This window comes from Cetorhinus maximus, chromosome 17, assembly GCF_964194155.1.
Source record: "Cetorhinus maximus chromosome 17, sCetMax3.hap1.1, whole genome shotgun sequence".
NCBI classification, from domain to species: domain Eukaryota; kingdom Metazoa; phylum Chordata; class Chondrichthyes; order Lamniformes; family Cetorhinidae; genus Cetorhinus; species Cetorhinus maximus.
Genome location: NC_135895.1, coordinates 104,073,492 through 104,093,169, shown reverse-complemented (window position 1 = coordinate 104,093,169; position 19,678 = coordinate 104,073,492). Strand labels below are relative to the sequence as shown.

The 19,678-nt window shown below is 42.0% G+C and overlaps 1 protein-coding gene across 1 annotated transcript; it reads left to right on the top strand.

Moving 5' to 3' along the window:
• Positions 1 to 1,313: 1,313 nt before the first annotated feature.
• Positions 1,314 to 6,327, top strand: LOC144692663 (regulator of G-protein signaling 21-like). Its single transcript, XM_078561746.1, has 5 exons — positions 1,314 to 1,525; positions 2,330 to 2,440; positions 2,788 to 2,849; positions 2,970 to 3,136; positions 4,674 to 6,327. Exons 1-5 carry the CDS (start codon positions 1,377 to 1,379, stop codon positions 4,860 to 4,862), a joined length of 678 nt encoding a protein of 225 aa, XP_078417872.1. The 5' UTR covers positions 1,314 to 1,376; the 3' UTR covers positions 4,863 to 6,327.
• Positions 6,328 to 19,678: the final 13,351 nt, after the last annotated feature.

The window sequence follows — 19,678 nt, the reverse complement described above, 5'->3', positions numbered from 1 at the left end:
AACTATTGTTGAATGTTGTAAAAACCCATCTGGTTCACTAATATCCTTTAGGGAAGGAAATCTGCTGGCCTACATGTGACTCCAGACCCACAGCAATGTGGTTAACTCTTAACTGCCCTTGGCAATTAGGGATGGGTAATAAATGCTGGCCTAGCCAGTGACACCCACATCCCATGAACAAATTTTAAAAATGAAATGAGATCTCAGAGGGATTTAGGAATTATCCTAATTTGTTGGAAGAACTCTTGTGGACATTGCAACATGTGACTTATTAAAGATTTTGGCGACAAGCTTGAGATAACTTAGTAATCTTTCCAATATATTTATATATTTATCTACCAGGTATTAAGGTTAAATAAACTGTACCATATAGTTTAAATAAAGTTTTTAATCTTTTACATCAATGTGAATGTTTTTAGGTTGATTCTGTGGTGTGTTGGATTTTCATGAATTATTTCAAGTTATTTTGCTCTGTACAGTAGAATATCTTTTCTTACTATTTGCCCTGCAGATGGTGGGTGCAAAGCCTTTCAATGAGTCCGTTTTTTTCTGTAATATCATCTTTACATGGAAAGTCTGGTTTAGGCAATAACCAAACTTCACAGTCAGCTGTAACCAAGATGTAGGTGCAGACTGGAATCATACAACTGTCGTGCGGGTGGGTTGCCAGACAGATGATGTGATATATGAGGTGGGGAAACTGTGTTTAGTTTGGGTGACCAATCCTCCTCTGGGGAAGGTCATTGACCTCAGATGTATCAACTTGGAAACTTTTACCATGTTGAAGGCGCGATATCAGGTCAAGCTGTTGTTGTAGCATCTGATATGCAATAAACACAAAGCAGCTCAGCTTCAACAGCTGGCTTCGGAGCCTAAATAAATGTGGAATAGAAGTCGCTAACAAAATAAGTGGCCACATGATCACTCCCAATAACCAGCAGCATTAGGTCCTGCTTAGAAATCGTAACCACATTAAAAACACAATGAGCGTAAAGCCCAGTCAGCGCGTCTTTTCAAACTGTGGCATAACATCCCAGTGAAAACATGGCTCTCTAGTCGCGTTTCTGACGAAAACTACGCAAACACAACATTTGCATGATCTTGAGACTTTGCACCTATCCGAATAATAAGCCAGAGTGCAGCTCCTCACGCGCATGAGACTACTATCTGGTTGAGCAACCACGTCAACAACGGCCCCAAAAAAAAGAGAACTTCCTTTTTTGTGGTATCATGAACTCAGATCACCCAGTTCTATTCGCACAAACCTTACTTCCCCCCCCCTCCCATCCCACCCCCAGCCCTACAGGCTGCTGCCTATATATCAGTTCGATGTGAGAGGAACAAGAATACCAGAAGGAACTTGTACAGAGCAGCAAATGAAACAGTGTCATCCAAGACAAGTCCACCAGCCAGAGATGCCTGAACTCATGTTGCCAAAGGACACATCAACCAATTTGAAAGAAGTCAACAACAACTGTGGTACTATTGGAACTGAAGTGACAGAGAAAAGGAAAGCAAAGAATCTGTAAGCATTATCAATTTACTATTACTGTCAGGAGCCACATTACAGGCATTTCCATGTAGTTTCCTCTGGCTGCATTGTGCAACCTGACTGGCTTTCCCTCCCACACTGTAATTTAACAGTAAATGTGCACATTTTCACATCAGATGAATCGTTTGCTCTTTTATCTTAAAGATACTTGTAAGCAAACTGAGGAATGGTCGCATCCAGGCACCTTTTTATTTAAAAACAGGTGTAACATTTTTGAACAAATATTTCTTATATACATTGGGAACTTCTTTGCTCATTGAAAAAATGACAAGCTGCAGAAAGTTAGATGTAGATTATAATGCAAATTAGATTTATAATTTGCTATAGATACTTTGCTGCCCATTATGTTATTCAGAATATGTAAATATAATTCTCTCTAGATCAAAAATGAAAAATTAATGCAAATTATTTGAGGACAAAGACTAGATGTCAGCAAAGCTCAAAATGACTTAACACAGAGGCTTTATCTGTAAAACATAGTCTGCCTGCATTAGTCTATCAATAGGCCATTTGAACAACACATGCAGAGGTCACCTTGTTTTGTTTCACCTAAGGCTTTTACTTCTAATTGTTGGTGCTCTCTAGGTAACTTACTGCTCTTTTAACTATAATTGTTTTTTTAAGAAGGGAAAGGACATTAACTTTATAACTGAGTAAAGCAAATCTAAAAGAAGCAAATTCCAATGAACTCTTCTTAAGCAGATTGTTCTTAGTCTAGTGATTGTGGTTATTTAATTACCTTTAACAATACTGACATTTTTTTTCCATGTTGCTTAGGGCCAAGGACCTGAAAACCCGCCTGTTCTCCGTTCTACTGAACTCCAATTCTCAACATCCATCTATAAATTTTATACCCAACATGTCAGCAAAACTGAACCTGTCCATTAGGTAAGTGCCTTCTTGTTCATTCCTTTGAGCACTGAATTCTCTTTGACAGATATTTGCTTTAAAGTTACACATTATAAAATTGAGCATGCAATGTAAGAGAGTGTAGAAAATGTGATTCATTATTGTATGAGCAAAACGGGAAACTACCACAGAAACAAACATTTCAGAATCAAACTCATTTTAATGGATAAGTTGAACACTCCAGTGTTCTTAAAGTAATTTTACCCGAGCTTGGTATGATCTTGCCCGTACAAGAATAAAAAAGAATTACCTATTTTAAACAAGTGAAAAGTTGCTTTGAATTTAGGAAAAAAATATTCTAAGTTATTCCTTTTTTCTTTCCCCAGCCTCACTCTTGAGGAAGCAATGGAATGGTCGAAGTCTTTAGACATACTCCTGGCTGATCCATGTAAGTGATATTTCTAACTCAAATGTTTGATGATCGCTGCCAATTATATTGTTTAGATAGTTTTTTTTCTTTAATAACACAGTAAATAATGGTTTGGATTGTTATGTTCTCTTCCTCTAGGTGGCCTTGCTGCATTCAGAGCTTTCCTCAAGTCAGAGTTTAGTGAGGAGAACATTGACTTCTGGTTGGTCTGTGAGGACTACAAGAAAACCAAGTCTTCTGCAAAACTGGACTCCAAGGCTCAACATATTTACACAGAATTCATAAAGAGTGATGCCCCAAAGCAAGTGAGTTTTTTTTCCCAACAACAAATATATGGTCTAACCTGCATAAATAAAGATAGAAGAAGCAATGCAACTTATTTTACCGATTCATCTGTATTTAATAAAAATAGCAGTTAGGGTAGATGTCATATAAGTCCTTCCTGGGTGTGTTGAGACTGGGTCCCTTAAAGCATTTTCAGCAGTACTGTAACTAAACCAAAGAATATCACTATAGCCTGGCCAACTCCAGCGAAACCATCCCAGAATCTTTAGTTCACTTAATTGCAGCGATTCATGCACAGCTTAAGGGCAGTAGTGTAGTGGTATTGTTACTGGATTAGTAATCTAGAGATCCAGAGCAGGGCAATGCTCTGGGTCAATAAAAAAAAATCCTGGAATTAAGAGTCTAGTGATGACCATGAAACCATTGTCAATTGCCATAAATACCCATCACGCGGAGGCAGTGCAAGGGTGGAAGAAAAGGTTTGCAAATGGGACCACGGCTGCATCAAGCTGCACAGTCAGCTGGTAAAGGTGACAGCATTTGTCTCTTTATTGGCTTCGTTTCTTCAATGCTTTTTGAGCCCGCCATAAGAAATAAGGGGAGATTGAGAGGGCAGGAAGACTTTAAATTGGTGGCCATGACCGACTTCTTGAAAACGACGTAATCCCCCTCTAACATGATGGCCTGGCCTTGAAATCCCGATTAGACGCAGAAACCCCACCTCCTTCCCAACGCAAATTGGCCACGTTACCCAACGTTTTTTTTTGTGCCAAGACGTTGGGAACGAGCGGACCACTCACTTTCTGCTCCACATCCCTCACCCCACTGGAACCTGTAAAATCCAGCCAAAGAATTGGTACAAGTACAAACCAAATTTTTTCACTTTATCCTCACACTGACCTTTTCACTCTGATTTCCACTAGAGGAAACTACACCTAATTGTGCAAATTCCCCCAGTTGGGTTATAACTGCTAAAAACTAAGAACGACCGAGAAAGTGAATGTAGGCATCTCCCAATTACAAAGCTTAGGTTCATAACAACAATTTAATACAGGGCAGAATATCACTGCAATCCCCCATGAACTCGGACAATGTAAGTCAACGTGGAATAGGTCTGACACCAGTCTGGACAAAGCAGTTTGAGTGTGGCAAGACCTAACGGTTGCGCTTAGCTTGGACTTTGTTTGTGGCACCAGGAACGTTGGGCAATGCTGCACTGCTCTGAAAGCATAAACCCTAATACTCAACAAGAAAACTTTCTCACACCAGAATAACAAATCGTTTGTCCTAGTTCTGTTTTGCAGAGCTGAAACGATTTACTGTCAGACCTCAAATGAACCTTCATGGTTCAAGGCGAAGACAGTTCTTTATGATATGGGGAGGTTCAGCAGTTATTTTGAACAGATGTACGTTGGGGAGTTTGACTTATTCTCGTGATGCCTAGTGATTACATCTAAGTTTTGCACAGGATATAGAAGCAAACTATTGAAAATACAATGCAGCAAATAGGGAAAACAGAGAGCAACATATTTAACCAATGTCCTTTTTTACTTTTAGGTCAACATTGATGGTAATACCAGAGATTTGGTCAGCAAAAGTATTCTACAGCCAACCCCTGCCTGTTTTGAGGTGGCCCAGAGAATTATCTTCAGTCTGATGGAGAAAGACTCTTACCCCAGGTTTCTAAAATCAGATGCCTACTTAAACCTGCTAAACAAGGCACAGGGCAGCAACAGCAATAGGTAAATGAAGAGTTCTGTCCCAACAGAAAGACAATTATAGCATGGAGCTCCACTTCTATTTTTCACATTCCTGAATGCATCACAATTCACCACTTCAGAGCGCTAGAGAGATGGATCTGCCAGGAAACAGAAAATAAAACTTGGAACTCAAAATCAAATGAACAATGATTCAATACATGACACAGTTAAGATAACTCAGAAGAAGGGCAAGGAGTGCTGTCTTCAAGGACCAATACATTTCTCAATGCTGCGACATATGTGTATAATTGCAAGCCTCTACTATTATCAAGACCATTATTTTTCCTTCACAGGAAGAATTAGATGGAGAACTTGTGACAAATTTGATTCAGTAGAGGGGCAGATATTTTTGTACAGTTGTGTATGAACCAAGCTCTCTTATTAATGCTGACTGGATCTTAAACTGAGAAAACATTTCCTTTAATGGTTACAACATAAGCTACGCGGAACCGTTTTATCAGATGTTAGTGTAAGCCTCCCAATACTGAATATCCTGCCTGCTTTGCAGAATGCTCCATGTCTGATGTTACATAATGTTCTGATGCCGAAAGAAGGATCTTGGGTGAACTGATTATTTATTTATTATTGCTATTTTTTTTAATATTAAATGGAATGTTCTGAGCATAGCATTATTGCAGTGGGATGAGAAAGACTGTGGGTCATAGATTGTGCTAACATGTTGCTGTAGTTAATGGCAGTTTATGACCTCAGTTCATTACAAGTACTTTGGTGTTTTAGGTAGCTTGGAGCTTTTTAACTGCAAAGAAGTTTGTTGGAAAAGCCAGGGCCATACAATACAATGATGGTGACCGCTAGAATACCTGAACTGTTACCATAGTCTTCTGCAGGGACCAGCTTGACACATTCATTAGTGCCAATCTGATTGCTGAGAATGAAAGATCATTACAGTTTCTTTAACAAAGCTAGATTTTAGCCGCTACAAAAGTGCAAAACGTGAAATCATTTACACAGCACCTCCATTTACGAGACTCTTAAATACCTTTGACAGCATTTTTAACAACAGTAAGGCATCCCAAAGCTGCTTCAAAGGAATGTAATCAGACCAAAATTAACAGAGTCAAAGGAGGACACGTGACCAAACATTTGGTCAAAGGAAGCTACACCCACCAGGTCTGCCATTGATAGTATTGATGGACTTCCCACTGGCAATTGCAGTACGTTCAACAACACAACAACATAATGAATAAATTGTAGGTTATTGTTTGAAATCCAAATGTTCCTGATAACAGTTTCCTTATCAGATATCCTTTCAGGCCAGATAGCTTTGCTGACAAGAAATCATGACCACCACTGTTCCAGCAATGTTACCGAAGGAATATTGTATTTTGTATGGATTGATTGCACAAACTTTTGGTACATCCTGGCATTTTATTCATTCTAATTGCTGATGTTCATGAACAGGCAATAAAATATTTGTTGTTGCAATTAAATTGGCAAGACTATTCATTCTTTTTTCCAATCTCACCTGCATTGATATTTAACAAAGTATTTTTTCAGTGGAGGATTAAAGAGTAGAAGTTTCCGCAAGGTAGCTGATAGGGTCAAACCATGTCTGGTGACTTTATATCACTGAAGGTCTCTATTGGCCAGTGCGATGTCTAATTGGTCAATGATCCTACTCACACCAGAGAATTGGTGATCACCAAATAATCAAAGCCCGTGAGTTGAGTTATAAGCAATAATTAATGGGAATTACCAATATTTGGCAAATGGGATATAAGAATAGATATAAATAATGAGGTCAGTACTTTATGTTACTGGCCTATCTTTTCTTCTGTTCACTAAATTTGCAAAATATTAAATAAGAATATAAAATATGGCCTAATACTTAACTCTTTGGAGACCTTGTGGTGCAATGGGTAGCATCCTCTGAATCTCACCCTAAGACTTGATGGCCAAGGAAGGTGCGTTCATAACGCAACCACCTGTAAATCCTTCCAACACACACCAATAGCAGGCGGTAAGAGCAGGAGCGATTCCTGGTCAGCCATGTGGTGAAAACAATGTTGGAGCCTCTACCACCACTATCCATAGCTCCAGACTACAACATGTGTATAAAAATGTACGTTGTCACAGCAAGTTGGACTCCCTGAGTCATCTGTAACACAACCTCCAATTAACTCTTTCCTGTACTATATGTTGTTTTACTTTCATTTCTGTCTCATCAGCGTGGGATTCTGTGCCCATAAAGCACAATATGATCACTATTGGGCATCACTGTCCCATCTATATAGGATAGCCACCGCAGGCTGTAGCAATGATGAGCCTAAGGACTGTTCGACTTTTTGTACCACTGCATGGCAGGGCGCTCCAACTCTCCTCTGTGTCATCCTCCTTATCAGACCAGCTGTCAAGATCATATACAAACCACCAGGAACTGCGTGCATGGTATCAATCCTTTCCATACATAAGACATATGAACAATAAAAAGTGTAACATGTAATACACCATGATGTAATCAATGTATGGTATTCCGTAAAACAACAACTTATACTTGCATACATCCCAAGGTGCTTCACATGAACATTATAAAACAAAGTATGACATCAAGTCACATAAAGAGACATTGGTGACCAAAAGCTGAGTCAAAGAGGTAGGTTTTAAGAATATCTTAAAGGATGAAAGTGAGGTAGAGAGGTGGAGAGGTGAAGGAGGGAATTCCACAGCCAATGGCAAAGGTCTCCCAGTCGTAGAGCAACTCTCTGATAAGGACTTGGCATACTTTTATGTTGGGATCTCAGGCAGGCAAGGCTGAACAGCTTTCCATCAGTTCTAGAATGTAAGTAGAAACCCTTTGCAGATGAACTGAAGATGTGTGACCGCAGCAAAGAGAAGAATATCCCAAACAGCGTTAGCACCAGAACACAACTCCATCTGACCCTGCTGTGGAGTTCAAATGGTTCTGATGTTGGAGGGCAGACAATTTTCTCCAACAATTTAAATAGAACACTTCTGTTCACATAGTTGAATGCCTCAGTGTGTTCAATGAAGGCAATAGATAAGGGTCTCCTTTGTTCCTGGCATTCCTTTTGCAGCTCCTGGATTGAGAAGATTTTTATTCTTTCATGGGATGTGGGTGTCATTGGCTAGGCCAGCATTTATATTGCCCATCCCTAATTGCCCTTGAGAAGGTAGTGGTGAGCTGCCTTCTTGAACTGCTGTAGTGCATAAGACCATAAGACATAGGAGCAGAAGTAGGCCATTTGGCCCTTCAAGTCTGCTCCGCCATTCAATGAGATCATGGCTGATCTGATAATCCTCAACTCCACTTTCCTGCCTTTTCCCCATAACCCTTGATTCCCTTACTGATTAAAAATCTGTCTACCTCAGCCTTGAATATACTTAACGACCCAGACTCCACAGCCCTCTGCGGTAAAGAATGCCACACATTAACTACCCTCTGAGAGAAGAAATTCCTCCTCATCTCTGTCTTAAATGGGCGACCCCTTACTCTGAGATTATGCCCTCTGGTCCTAGACTCTCCCACAAGGGGAAACAACCTCTCAGCATCTACCCTGTCAAGCCCCCTAAGAATCTTTTATGTTTCAATAAGATCGCCTCTCATTCTTTTAAATTCCAATGAGTACAGGCCCAACCTACTCAACCTCTCCTCATAAGAAAATCCCTCCATAGCCAGGATCAACCTAGTGAAACTGCTCTGGACTGCCTCCAATGCCAGTACATCTTTCCTTAGATAAGGGGACCAAAACTGTTCACAGTGTTCTAGGTGTGGTCTGACTAGTGCTTTGTATAGTTTTAGCAAGGCTTCCCTATTTTTATACTCCACTCCCTTTGAAATAAAGGCCAACATTCCATTTGCCTTCCCAGTTACCTGCTGAACTTGCATGGGTTCATGCACAAGGACCCCCAAATCTCTCTGTGCTGCAGCCTTCTGCAGTCTTTTTCCATTTAAATAGTATTCAGCTCCTCTATTTTTCATGCCAAAGTGCATAACCTCACATTTTCCCACGTTATATTCCATCTGCCAAGTTTTTGCCCATTCGCTTAACTTGTCTATATCCCTCTGTAGACTCTTTGTGTCATCCTCACCACTTGCCTTCCTGCCTATTTTTCTGTCATCCACAAACTTGGCGATAGTACATTCACTTCCCTCATCCAAGTCATTAATATATATTGTAAATAATTGTGTCCCCAGCACTGATCCCTGTGGCACTCCACGAGTTACAGGTTGCCATCCTGACAATGCCCCTCTTATCCCAACTCTCTGTCTTCTATTAGTTAGCCAATCCTCTATCCAAATACTACCTCCAACATATAGGCTCTTACCTTATTAAGTAGCCTTATGTGCGGTACCTTATCGAACGCTTTTTGGAAATCCAAACATATTACATCCACCGGCTCCCCTTTATTTATCCTGCTCGTTACCTCCTCAAAGAATTCTAATAAATTTGTCAGGCATGATTTCCCCTTCATGAAGCCATGCTGACTCTGCTTGATTATATTATGCTATTCTAAATGCTCTGCTATTACATCCTTTATAATAGATTCATTTTCCCAATGACAGATGTTAAGCTAACTGGCCTATAGTTACCTGGTTCTTGTCTCCCTCCCTTTTTGAATAAGGGTGATGGAGGTCGCAGGTTTGGAAGATACTATTGAAGGAGCCTTGGTGAGTTGCTGATGTTGATTGATGATCTTCCAGTGCTAAAAACACATTGGGATTCGGAGTAAATGCTTTCAGCCAGGATCTGCAGCCTGACAAGGACAACACGGGCAAATTATTTTCCCATGATGCTCAGCAGGGAGCTGCTCGGATAGTTGTTGCATCACTGCGGTCGCCCTTGTTCTTGTACAGCCTCAGAACCTTTGCATCACACATACCCTGGGGAACTGCCCTCCACTTCCAGTAAAGACAGAGAAGTTCATGCAGATGCTGTAGGAGTGCTGGTTTCCTGTGCTTGATGAGTTCAGGTGGTAGAGCATCAACATCTGGAACTTTGCAAATGGTAAGCAAGCAAATAGCTTTGCTAAGCTCCCTCATTTTGGATTCAATATCGAGCTCTTCAATGACAGGCAGGTTCTCAATGGTGCCGTAGCTTCTGCATAACTATGTTCTCCCTAGAGTCCCAAGGTAGTGTTCCGTCCATCTCTCCAACTGTTTATTGCATCAGTGATGACTTCCCTTGCCTTTATTCTCAATGGGGTGGTTTTCTTTGCTGATAAACCTATTGCCTTTTTGATGCCTTCACATGCCCCTAGCATTCCTTGTGTTGAAGGATATCTGCATATTCTGGCAAAATTGTAACCAGGGGTCATTGGAGCAGCATCTAGCAGTCTATTGGACTTTACTTCAAGCAGCTCTTGGTGTATTCAGAATCAAATCGCTCTGATCTCTCCTGTAATTAAAGAGAGCAGTTTACTTGGCTTCAGTGACAGGTTCCATCACAGTGGTGTTAAAATTTTCTGAAAGAGTGTTAGTTACACAAAGCTCAAAACTCAAATAGTCTCTGTCCGTTCTCATTTATTATTCCCAAGCCATGTTGGCCAAGGCAGGGGGGCCATGCCTTATGGTCCGCATCTACACTTGCTTTGAAATTATTCAATAGGTAAAGATGTTCTGAATTTGAGTCATGAGGTTAACTGGCTCAGTTTGAGTTGAGAGGCGAATAGAGAGAACATGTTCTGAACCGTTTGTGGTGGATTCTATCATTGAGAATAGAGAGTTACTTACAGTGAAGCCTACACCTTGCTCATGTGCTTTCTCTGAATTCTTCCCCACCAGATGAACATGCACTGTAAAGCGTTCCTGTCAGTGATCCGCTCTCAGCGAGTCAGGTTTCTTATAGGGGAGCTATGTCAATATTCAGCCTATCAAGGACCAGGTCGATCGCAGCCATCTTCTGCATGATATTGACCAGATGCAAGTCATTTGTCAGTGCCATGCACATGATCCTGACCTTGCCAATCGAAGAGATGGCATCTTCTTTCTTTTTGTTTGTTTCATTTGTTTGCCTGGTTCAATAGATTTGGTCCACATTTTGGGCAGAGCCTCTAAGCACCAAGAAGCCATTGCAGCATGTGGGAATGACTATATTTGGGATTAACATGTGGTCATCTTTTCCAATAAAGGACATAGATATATTTTAGCTTTGTTATACAGTTGCAGGTTTCTAAATGACTCTTGCACATTGACGGTAACTGTTCATTATCAAAAGTACACAAATACTAAATCTGCTTTCGTAGTGCTCCTTTCAAGTTGAATTCTAATGAAAGTAATTCATTGTCAGGAAATAATATGAACATACGAATATAGCAGGATGTTTTTGCATTTCTGGTGATTAGCAAGTTAAAATGATAAGATCATGTCTGATCATTTTTTGTCGGTTAATGTGACATCCAGATCAGCAAGGTTAGGGTGGATTACTCAACTTCTGTTAGTGCTCAGTGCATTGACTAGGCTGTGCCTCAGAACAATTAATGTGCAATCATAACTGGGCTCTATTGTACAAATTACTGAGGCTCTATTCCAGAAAGCAACAAGTGTGACGGGTTAATTGTTTAAAGGACAGGTTGATAAATGCAGCACGTAAGTGATAACTGTTGAAGGCTGTTTACAGTGTGTGCATATCGATGCCTTGAGACCATAAGCTGAATTTTCACTTTGGGAGCGGGAAACAGGAGCCAGGACTGGGTCAGGGTCCAGAACCAGCCCCTGGGGGAAACAGTCATTCGTTGGGATTTTTACTGGGCCACCCCCTTTAATTGGCATAGAGGCACATTCCCTGTCCAATTAAGAACAGTGGGCAGGCTCTAAAAGCTGCAGGACCAGTCAGAGAGCCCTTTCCTCTTCAGAGAAGCACCCGGCTGCAGTAGGCATAAGTAACTGAGAGGGTGCTTCAACCAGGTGCCCTCTCAGTCACTTTATTAAGAATTTAATAATACAAAAACACAGCCAGGCTACCACTGTCAGGGGTGATGGGGAGGTATTCCCTCTACAAGGAAGCCTTTGGCTGTACCCAGTTCCAGGCAGAAAGGGTCAGCCTGTAGGACTGCCTGGCTTCTCACTGGGTGCCCACCTCCAGGAAGTTAAAATGCCACCCTGCCCACCCACCCCACCCACCCGCCGTGTCGGGAAACTAGAATCCGATTGGAAAATCCCAGACAGCTTCCATTACTTACCCTTAAACAAGGCTCTGATTGGCTGCCTTGTGAGTGTGGGCAGCCTTGCCAGTCCCTGAACCTGCCTTGGCCAACCCTGGGAATGGAGTGGGGAAACTGGCATGCTGGCCCCGCACTGGTATTTTCAGGTCCCATCGGCCGCCCTTTCCAACCTTGGCGGGGCCCAGAAATCCTGCCCTGTTAGTGTAATATCACCCTTTTTAATTGTCAAGCCAGCGGGAGCCACTCTACTCACATTCCTGTGAGCTGCAAGTTTCTGTCAATTACAATCAGGATGTGTAACTCCCACTGATGCTCTGCCTTCATTTCAGAGTGGTAGCCTATTGCCCAAATATTTCCATATTGCCACAGATATTTCATCATTAGCTACTGTTGTAACTATCACTCCTTCCTGTGCTCTCCTCCCTCAGTGTACTTCTGTTCTCATCCAGATGAGGAATCTTAGTGTTGGAAAGCTGAATGCTTCACCACATGCTCCACAGGGTGGCAGCATTAGGCATTTTCAGGCCTGGCTTGAGGCAGATGTTAAAGTTTGAACGTTTTAAGTATCACTCTCGTTCAAACAGCCTGACAAACATTTCTGTGGGTGCGCCCACTTCCTTAATATCAGAGATCTGTGCCTTTTGCTTTCTGCCTTGCAGAGATACTCTAGATCTGACAGTTACACCTGTTCATTAAGTTGCAACTTGCAAGTTTATGAAGGATTCTCATTGCAGCTTCAGTCTATATGTAGGCACCGGTACACTCTGTCACCTCAGGAGCTACACCAGTGCAAAACTCATCAGCTAATGACTGGTGAATTAGGTGCATTCTGACATTCCTACCTACATAATATTGCATATGTGCGCTCTGCCAACACTGCGGATACCACAACATTTCACAAGGAAGCAGATAGAGAGAAACAGCTAAAAGACAATTTGAGCAATTTATCATCTGGACAGACGCACAACAGAGAACCGTGAGGGAATGGCTGTTAGTGTTATAAGTAACTAACACATACAAAAAAACTAGACCATTAAATTTCAGAACCAAATAAATATTGACTGCGTTAATTGCAAAAATATTGAAAGTCTCATCAAGTTCTATTGCAATAATTGCTGGAAACTAGTGATTATAAGTAGATTCATTCAGGATGAAATCAAACTGCACAGCATTGGTAATAAATTATTTAGTTTGTTTTTGAGGGAAACTTCCCTGAGTACGATCTTTAGAAAAGTATTAACACAGGTAGAATAAACAGTTGACAATTTTGTTAAAATGAAAGAATAGATAAGGTTCATACAAATGCATCATTAATGTTGCACTGTATGATTTTAATTAAGGGGTGAGGGGTGACTTAAATGAAACCTTTAAGATTTTGAGGGGTCTTGACAGGGCTGATGTGGAGGCGATGTTTCCACTTGTGAGAGAATCTAGAACTAAGGGTCACTGTTTAAAAATAAGGGGTCACTCGTTTAAGACAGAGATGAGGAGAAACTTTTTCTCTCAGAGGGTTGTGAGTCTTTGAAACTCTCTTCCTCAAAAGGCAGTGGAAGCAGAGTTTTTGTGTATTTTTAAGGCAAAGCCCAATAGGTTCTTGATTAACAAGGGGGTGAAAGGTTATCGAGGGTAGGCAGGAATGTGGGCTTGAGGTTACAGTCAGATCAGTCATTATCTTATTGAATAGCAGACCAGGCTCAAGGGGCCAAGTGGTCAAGTGGCCTACTCCTGCTCCTAATTCATATGGTCGTATGAATGTGCGTATGTATGTAAGTATGGGATATACAGGCTTGTTAGAGGGCAGGGGCTCTGGTAGCTCACTGGGAACCCAGACGTTAGGGTTACCTCCACACGCTCTAACCCCACACCGTGCATCACCAACATTCCCCACCTCGAAGCTGGCCTGCTTGGCTTCCAGTCAGGCAGGGAACATCCAGAAGAGGCCACAGGATTAGTGAGGGCATACATGGTGGAGGTGAGGCTGCTGATCTCAGGGAAAGTTCTGATCCTGGTGCCCCAGTGTCCTGAAGAATGAGAGGTGCAGGAGGTCAGAGGCCTCAGTGGGGAGAGTTGGAAGGCCACATGGGGGAGGGGATTGAAGGCCGGGATGAGGGAAATCATGGAGGAACAAAGTCCTCGGCTAGAGAAGCTGAGGCCTCATGGTGAGGAATTGGGAGGAGACTGAAAGGGGCAGGAGCAGTGGGGGTGTGGCAGTGTCTGATCGCACGGGTTGGCCAGGGGTGTCACTGGATCCAGCAGGTAAAGAGAAAGGCAATTATCTCCTGATCCAGCAGTCTCTCAGATTGGTTTAGCTGGCAGGATACTCAAGGCCCAGGAAACCTGGACATCCTGCATTAAATTCCAAATACTGAATACGAATGAGGCATGCAGCCTCATTCAAATATTTAAAGTCGCAACCCACCTTCTATTTTGGTCACCTGCTCCCCCTCATCATCCTCTATTAAAAACAGAAATGGGTGGGTTGAAGGTGGGTTGGGGTCATGATTCAGATTTTTAACACCTAACTCTCCTATCCCCCAACCACCCCCACCCCAACAGCCTGACTCAAACTTGCCCCTTGTTGGGATTAGCACTCAGGCCCCCATTAGCTCAAAAATTCCCATTGAGGGCAGACAAGCCAGAATCTGCTGTAAGCAGATGCCAGCAAATGGGTGGAACACGGTTCTGCCAGGTGTTAACCGTCACACCATTTCCCAGGTGGGGATTGGACAGATCTTCCCCTACCCTCCCCTGCTCCTGGTTTTTATGTCCTTCGTAAGCATGCTCGCACAGAGACATACAGAAAGACCCCAAGCCTTTACACGGGCAAGGTAGTCAACAATCAATAACAGAGAGGATTAATTACATTCTGAAAGAGGCCCACTGGTGGAAAGATAAGTATCATAATAGTGTAGGAGAGAAGAGCATGTCTCAACTCTGATATTCAACCAAAGACAGTGACTTCCAATGCCTCCTTGTAGGCATGATACAGCCATCCCATGGAAATAGCCCTGGGGTTTTGGTTTTCCATTCTAAGGCCAGGGTGGGCAGAGATTCTGCTCCACTGCATTTGCACAGACAAAAGGAATCCCAGAATTTTGGGATCATGGGTATGAATTTAATGTGTTCTCATCAACTGCGTAAAATTCTGATGAGATTACACTTGAAGGAGTGCTTCTTGTCTTGGTTGCCAATGTTACAAAAAAGTCAACACATCAGAAAAGGCTGTAAGAAATGCAACAACAATTGCATTGAATTCAAAGCAATGAGCTATGAAGCAAAACTCTGTAAAAAGTAATCCCAAGCTTGTGTAAATTGTAAAAGGAATTATTGGAGTCGTGTGAAGAAGTTCTTGGTACAGTGCTGAACACAACTAAAAATGAACAAAATCTCAAATTGCAAGTTGAAAGTTCATGGAAAATAGTGTTTGATTTAAAGCGTTGGAAGAATCTTTTTCATTTTTTAACAAATGTGTGTACATGCATTATATTACAACAAGTTATCTTGCCAATAATGGGTAGAATTTTGCCATCGGCGAGCAGGGGACGGGGCCCACTCGCCGACGCATAAAATGAGGTCATGTGGAACCCCCGATGTCATCCCGCCCCATTTAAATTGTCAGGAAGGCGGGGGCACAGCAAAATCAGCTGCAGGCCCGCCGACCTGTCAATGGCCAATTGAGGCCATTGACAGGATCAATTATACAATTAAAGGACCTGCCCGTCCAACCTTAAGGTTGGTGGGTCGGCGGCAAATAGAGAAAACATGAAACCTCATCCACAGGCGGGATGAGGTTTCATGTAGGGATTTAAAAAGTTTAATTAAGTTATAGCGTAAATTATGAACATGTCCCATCTCATGTGACATTGTCACATGAGGGGGACATGTTAGGGAATTTTTTTTCTATTTTTAATCTTTTGCAAAGTGGAAGCAATCTCCCTGAGGCAGTAAAGTGCTTTGAGACGTCTGAAAAGCAATATATAAATACAAATATTTCTTTCTTTTAGAAGCCTTTGTCTTAAACAGTTAACCTTTGGCATGGCCAATAATCTAACTCATTCACAAAGAAGCATGGAAAGTTCACTTTCAACGTGTTTATACCTTCCCTTCCCTATCTTCCATCCCTTTGTTTTAGACTTCCCCATCACATCCTGCTCCATTGTCTGTTCTCTGCAAAGATGTTCTATGGCCATTGATGATCGGCTCATTATCTGGTTCCCCACTCCCCGAAGGGAAATATCTCATATCCACAGGTATTTCCTTTTCTACAAGAACTTACTATATGTGGAATCATGGCCACACCTGTCTTATTAAACCATTTCATGCTAGTACAATCACATTACAGTAGCTAGGCCCCCTATACTGAAGGTCTTTAGTGCAACATACTACAAAGAGTACAAATTTACAGACCTAGAAAAAGCACATCTGCCCAAACTTTCTTTCACCAAAATGCATTGACTTTAATGGTTAGAATCCAGTATCATTAATCTTAAAGTCTGTCATGTGGCATTCTCCCTAAAGACAACCTGCAGTAACCTCACCACTCTTTTTTCATTTCACAAACGTATACATATTTGCTCTTTGTTCAAGAGATGCCACCCCTGGCTGTTACAACATTGTTTCCACAACATGGAAAAGAAAGCAGCCAACTGAATTGCACATGGGCTGATCATTCGTGTTGCTGAATTGTGTAAATGCTTTATTTGTGATCTCAGCCAGTGTGACATGGGAGAGGGGGAGAGGCCACTATTATCTCAGCATTCCTAAACACAACAGGAAGGAGGTAAATTAACCTGATGCAGGAGCAGTAGGCAAGAAGAGGGTTGAGTTTAGTTGTGCTCCTCTCTCTTTATGAAACTGCTGACCCATATTCAGAACTAAGTTCACACACGAAGAGTAGTCATATGGGCAAAGTGCCAGGGGGATGTTGACATTAAAAAAAAGACCTACAATTTTATAGCAGTTTAATAACCCCTGGGCATCTCAAAGCACTTTACAACCAATGAAGCACTTTTTTGAAGTGTAGTCACTTGTAAAGTAGGAAACGTGGCAAGAAATATGTGCTCAGCAAACTGTCACAAGCATCAACATGATAACAATCAAATAATCTGTCTTTTTCTTTGATGCTGATTGAGGGATAAATATCGGCCAGGACACCAGCAATAACTCCCCTGCTCTTCTTTGAAATTGTGCCAAGGGACCTTTTATGTCCACCCAAGCAGGTAGAGGAGGCCTCAGTTTAACATCTCACCTGAAAGACAACACCTCCAACAGTGCAGGGCTCCCTCAGTATTGCACTGGAGTGTCAGCCTTGATTTTTATTCTCATGCCCTGGAGTGGGACTTGAACCAGAAACCTAGCGATTTGGAGGTAAGCATGCTACCAAATGAGCCATGGCTGATACTTCATGGAAGTGTAAAAGTATCATTGTTCTATTTGCATAAAGGCAAAATACTGCGGATGCTGGAAATTTGAAACAAAGACAAAAATGCTGGAAAAATTCAGCAGGTCTGACAGCATCTGTGGAGAGAAAGACAGAGTTAACGTTTTAAGTCCGTATGGCTCTTCATCGGACTCGAAACACTAACTCTGTCTTTCCACAGATGCTGTCAGACCTGCTGAGCTTTTCCAGCATTTTTTTGTCTATTGTTATATTTGCTATTGGTATATATTAATCTAAAAGACATTCCATTATTCCAATTTTCTTTTCGCTCCCAATCTTTTCCTGAGGTTTAACTTAGGGACTCCCATCAACAGCAATATTTACCATATAGCATTATTCCTATCAGAGAAAGAAACAATCAATAGTGGCCATTCACACTATTTTTCTGCTTTGTAAAGGGGATAGGTTCACACAGAAATACACCATTCACAGCATTGGGACAACTGGAATCTGCCAAGCTTTATGTCCCACACAAGCTTCCTCCCACCCTACTTCACCTACCACTATCAGCATATCCATCCATTCCTTTTTCCCTTGTCCACTTATATAGTGTGCCCCTAAATGCATATTTTACTTTAATTGCCTTTATTTTAGGGGTTGAAGCCTCGATTTTCACCTAATTGGTGAAGTACACCTGGAGAGACATACGCAACATCCCACTGCTTGGGATTCCTGCCCCTCCAATACCGATGGCCATTCTTGGGGCAGGCGGTGCACTTCTGTTGGCAGGAAGAGCAGAAAAGCAGCTTATTATTTGAATGGAAAGATATTGCAGAACTCGTTGGTAGATCTGGGTGCCCTGGAACATGAATCACAAAAGGTTGGTATGCAGGTACAGCAAGTGATTAGGAAGGCAAATGGAATGTTGGCATTTATTGCAAGGGGAATGGAACGAAAGTAGGGTGAGACCACGGGCAGGATTTTGCGGCCCCGACATCGGCCGGCATCATCGCGGGCGGGGCGGGAAAATTTGAAGAGTTGACAGCTCTCCAAATTTTCCTGTCCCACCTGCAACGATGCCCGCCAGTGTCTGGGCCAGAGAATCCTGGCCCGCATCTAGAGTACTGTGCACGATTTTGGTCTCTTTATTTTAGAAAGGACATAATTTAATGGGAAGCAGTACAAAGGAGGGTCATTTGACTGATTCCTGGGATGGGGGAGTTATGAGGGTAGGTTGGACAGGGCCTGTATCCGTTGGAGTTCAGGAGAATGAGAGGTGATGTGATCTTCTTGAAACATATAATATCCTGAGGGGACTTGACAGGGTGGATGCTGAAAAGATATTTCTCCTTGCAGCAGAGACTAGAACCAGGGGACACTCTTTTAAAATATGGGATCTCCCATCTAAGACAGAGATCAGGAGAATTTTATTTCTCTCAGAGGGTCATGAGTCTATGGAATTCTTCCCCAGAGAGAAGCAGAGGCAGGGTCATTGAATATTTTTAAAGCAGGGGTAGATCCTTGACTAACAAGGGAGTCAAAGGTTATCAGGGGTAAGCACGAAGGCGGAGTTGAAGCCACAATCAGATCAGCCATGATCTTATCGAATGGCAGAGGATGCTCGAGGGAGGCAAATGGCCTATTGCTCCTAATTCGTATATTCGTATGTATGGAGGTTTCACCCCTTAATCGGTCAACAAACCCACTGTAACTGGATCCCACAAGCATTTCCAGTCAGTACTTTTTTTTTTGTCCTTAGAATTCTCAGGTGATGCTCGCAAGGGCATTAAGAGTAAACGGTTAGAGTGGGACTCCATTCCAATCTCATCACAAAGTTGCACGTATATATTTCATGTACTTACCTCGCTTCCCCAAATGCGACTATACTATTTGCTTCAACTACTCCTTGTGGTGTCAAGTTCCCATTTCTGACAGCTCTCTGGGTATTGAGGTTTCTCCTGACGTGCAGAGAACCAGTCCTGAGATAAATCACTCGTATTCGAGACTCCAGTAACAGTAAACCACTGTATTCCCAATCTGAAAGTCATGAGGTCGATGGTGGCTTTTGTGCAGCTGGCTGTTCCAAATGTCCAACACCTTCTTTTCTCAAAATTAATGAATCATAACAAAACTTCATTCACACAGCTTCCAAGTTCCTGTAACTTTATTGGTCAAAGATGGAATGACTTACATTTATGTAGCGTCTTCCTTGACCTCAAAACGTTCCTATGTGCTTTACCGCCAGTGAAGCACATTTATAAGTGTAATTGCTGTTGTAA

Bases quoted from the DNA above. Each gene is read 5' to 3' on its own strand.
- LOC144692663 (XM_078561746.1), top strand. From the start codon at position 1,377: ATGAAACAGTGTCATCCAAGACAAGTCCACCAGCCAGAGATGCCTGAA. The intron at 2,441-2,787 runs GTAAGTGCCTTC...TTCTTTCCCCAG, and splicing joins AAACTGAACCTGTCCATTAG to CCTCACTCTTGAGGAAGCAA. The intron at 3,137-4,673 runs GTGAGTTTTTTT...TTTTACTTTTAG, and splicing joins AGAGTGATGCCCCAAAGCAA to GTCAACATTGATGGTAATAC.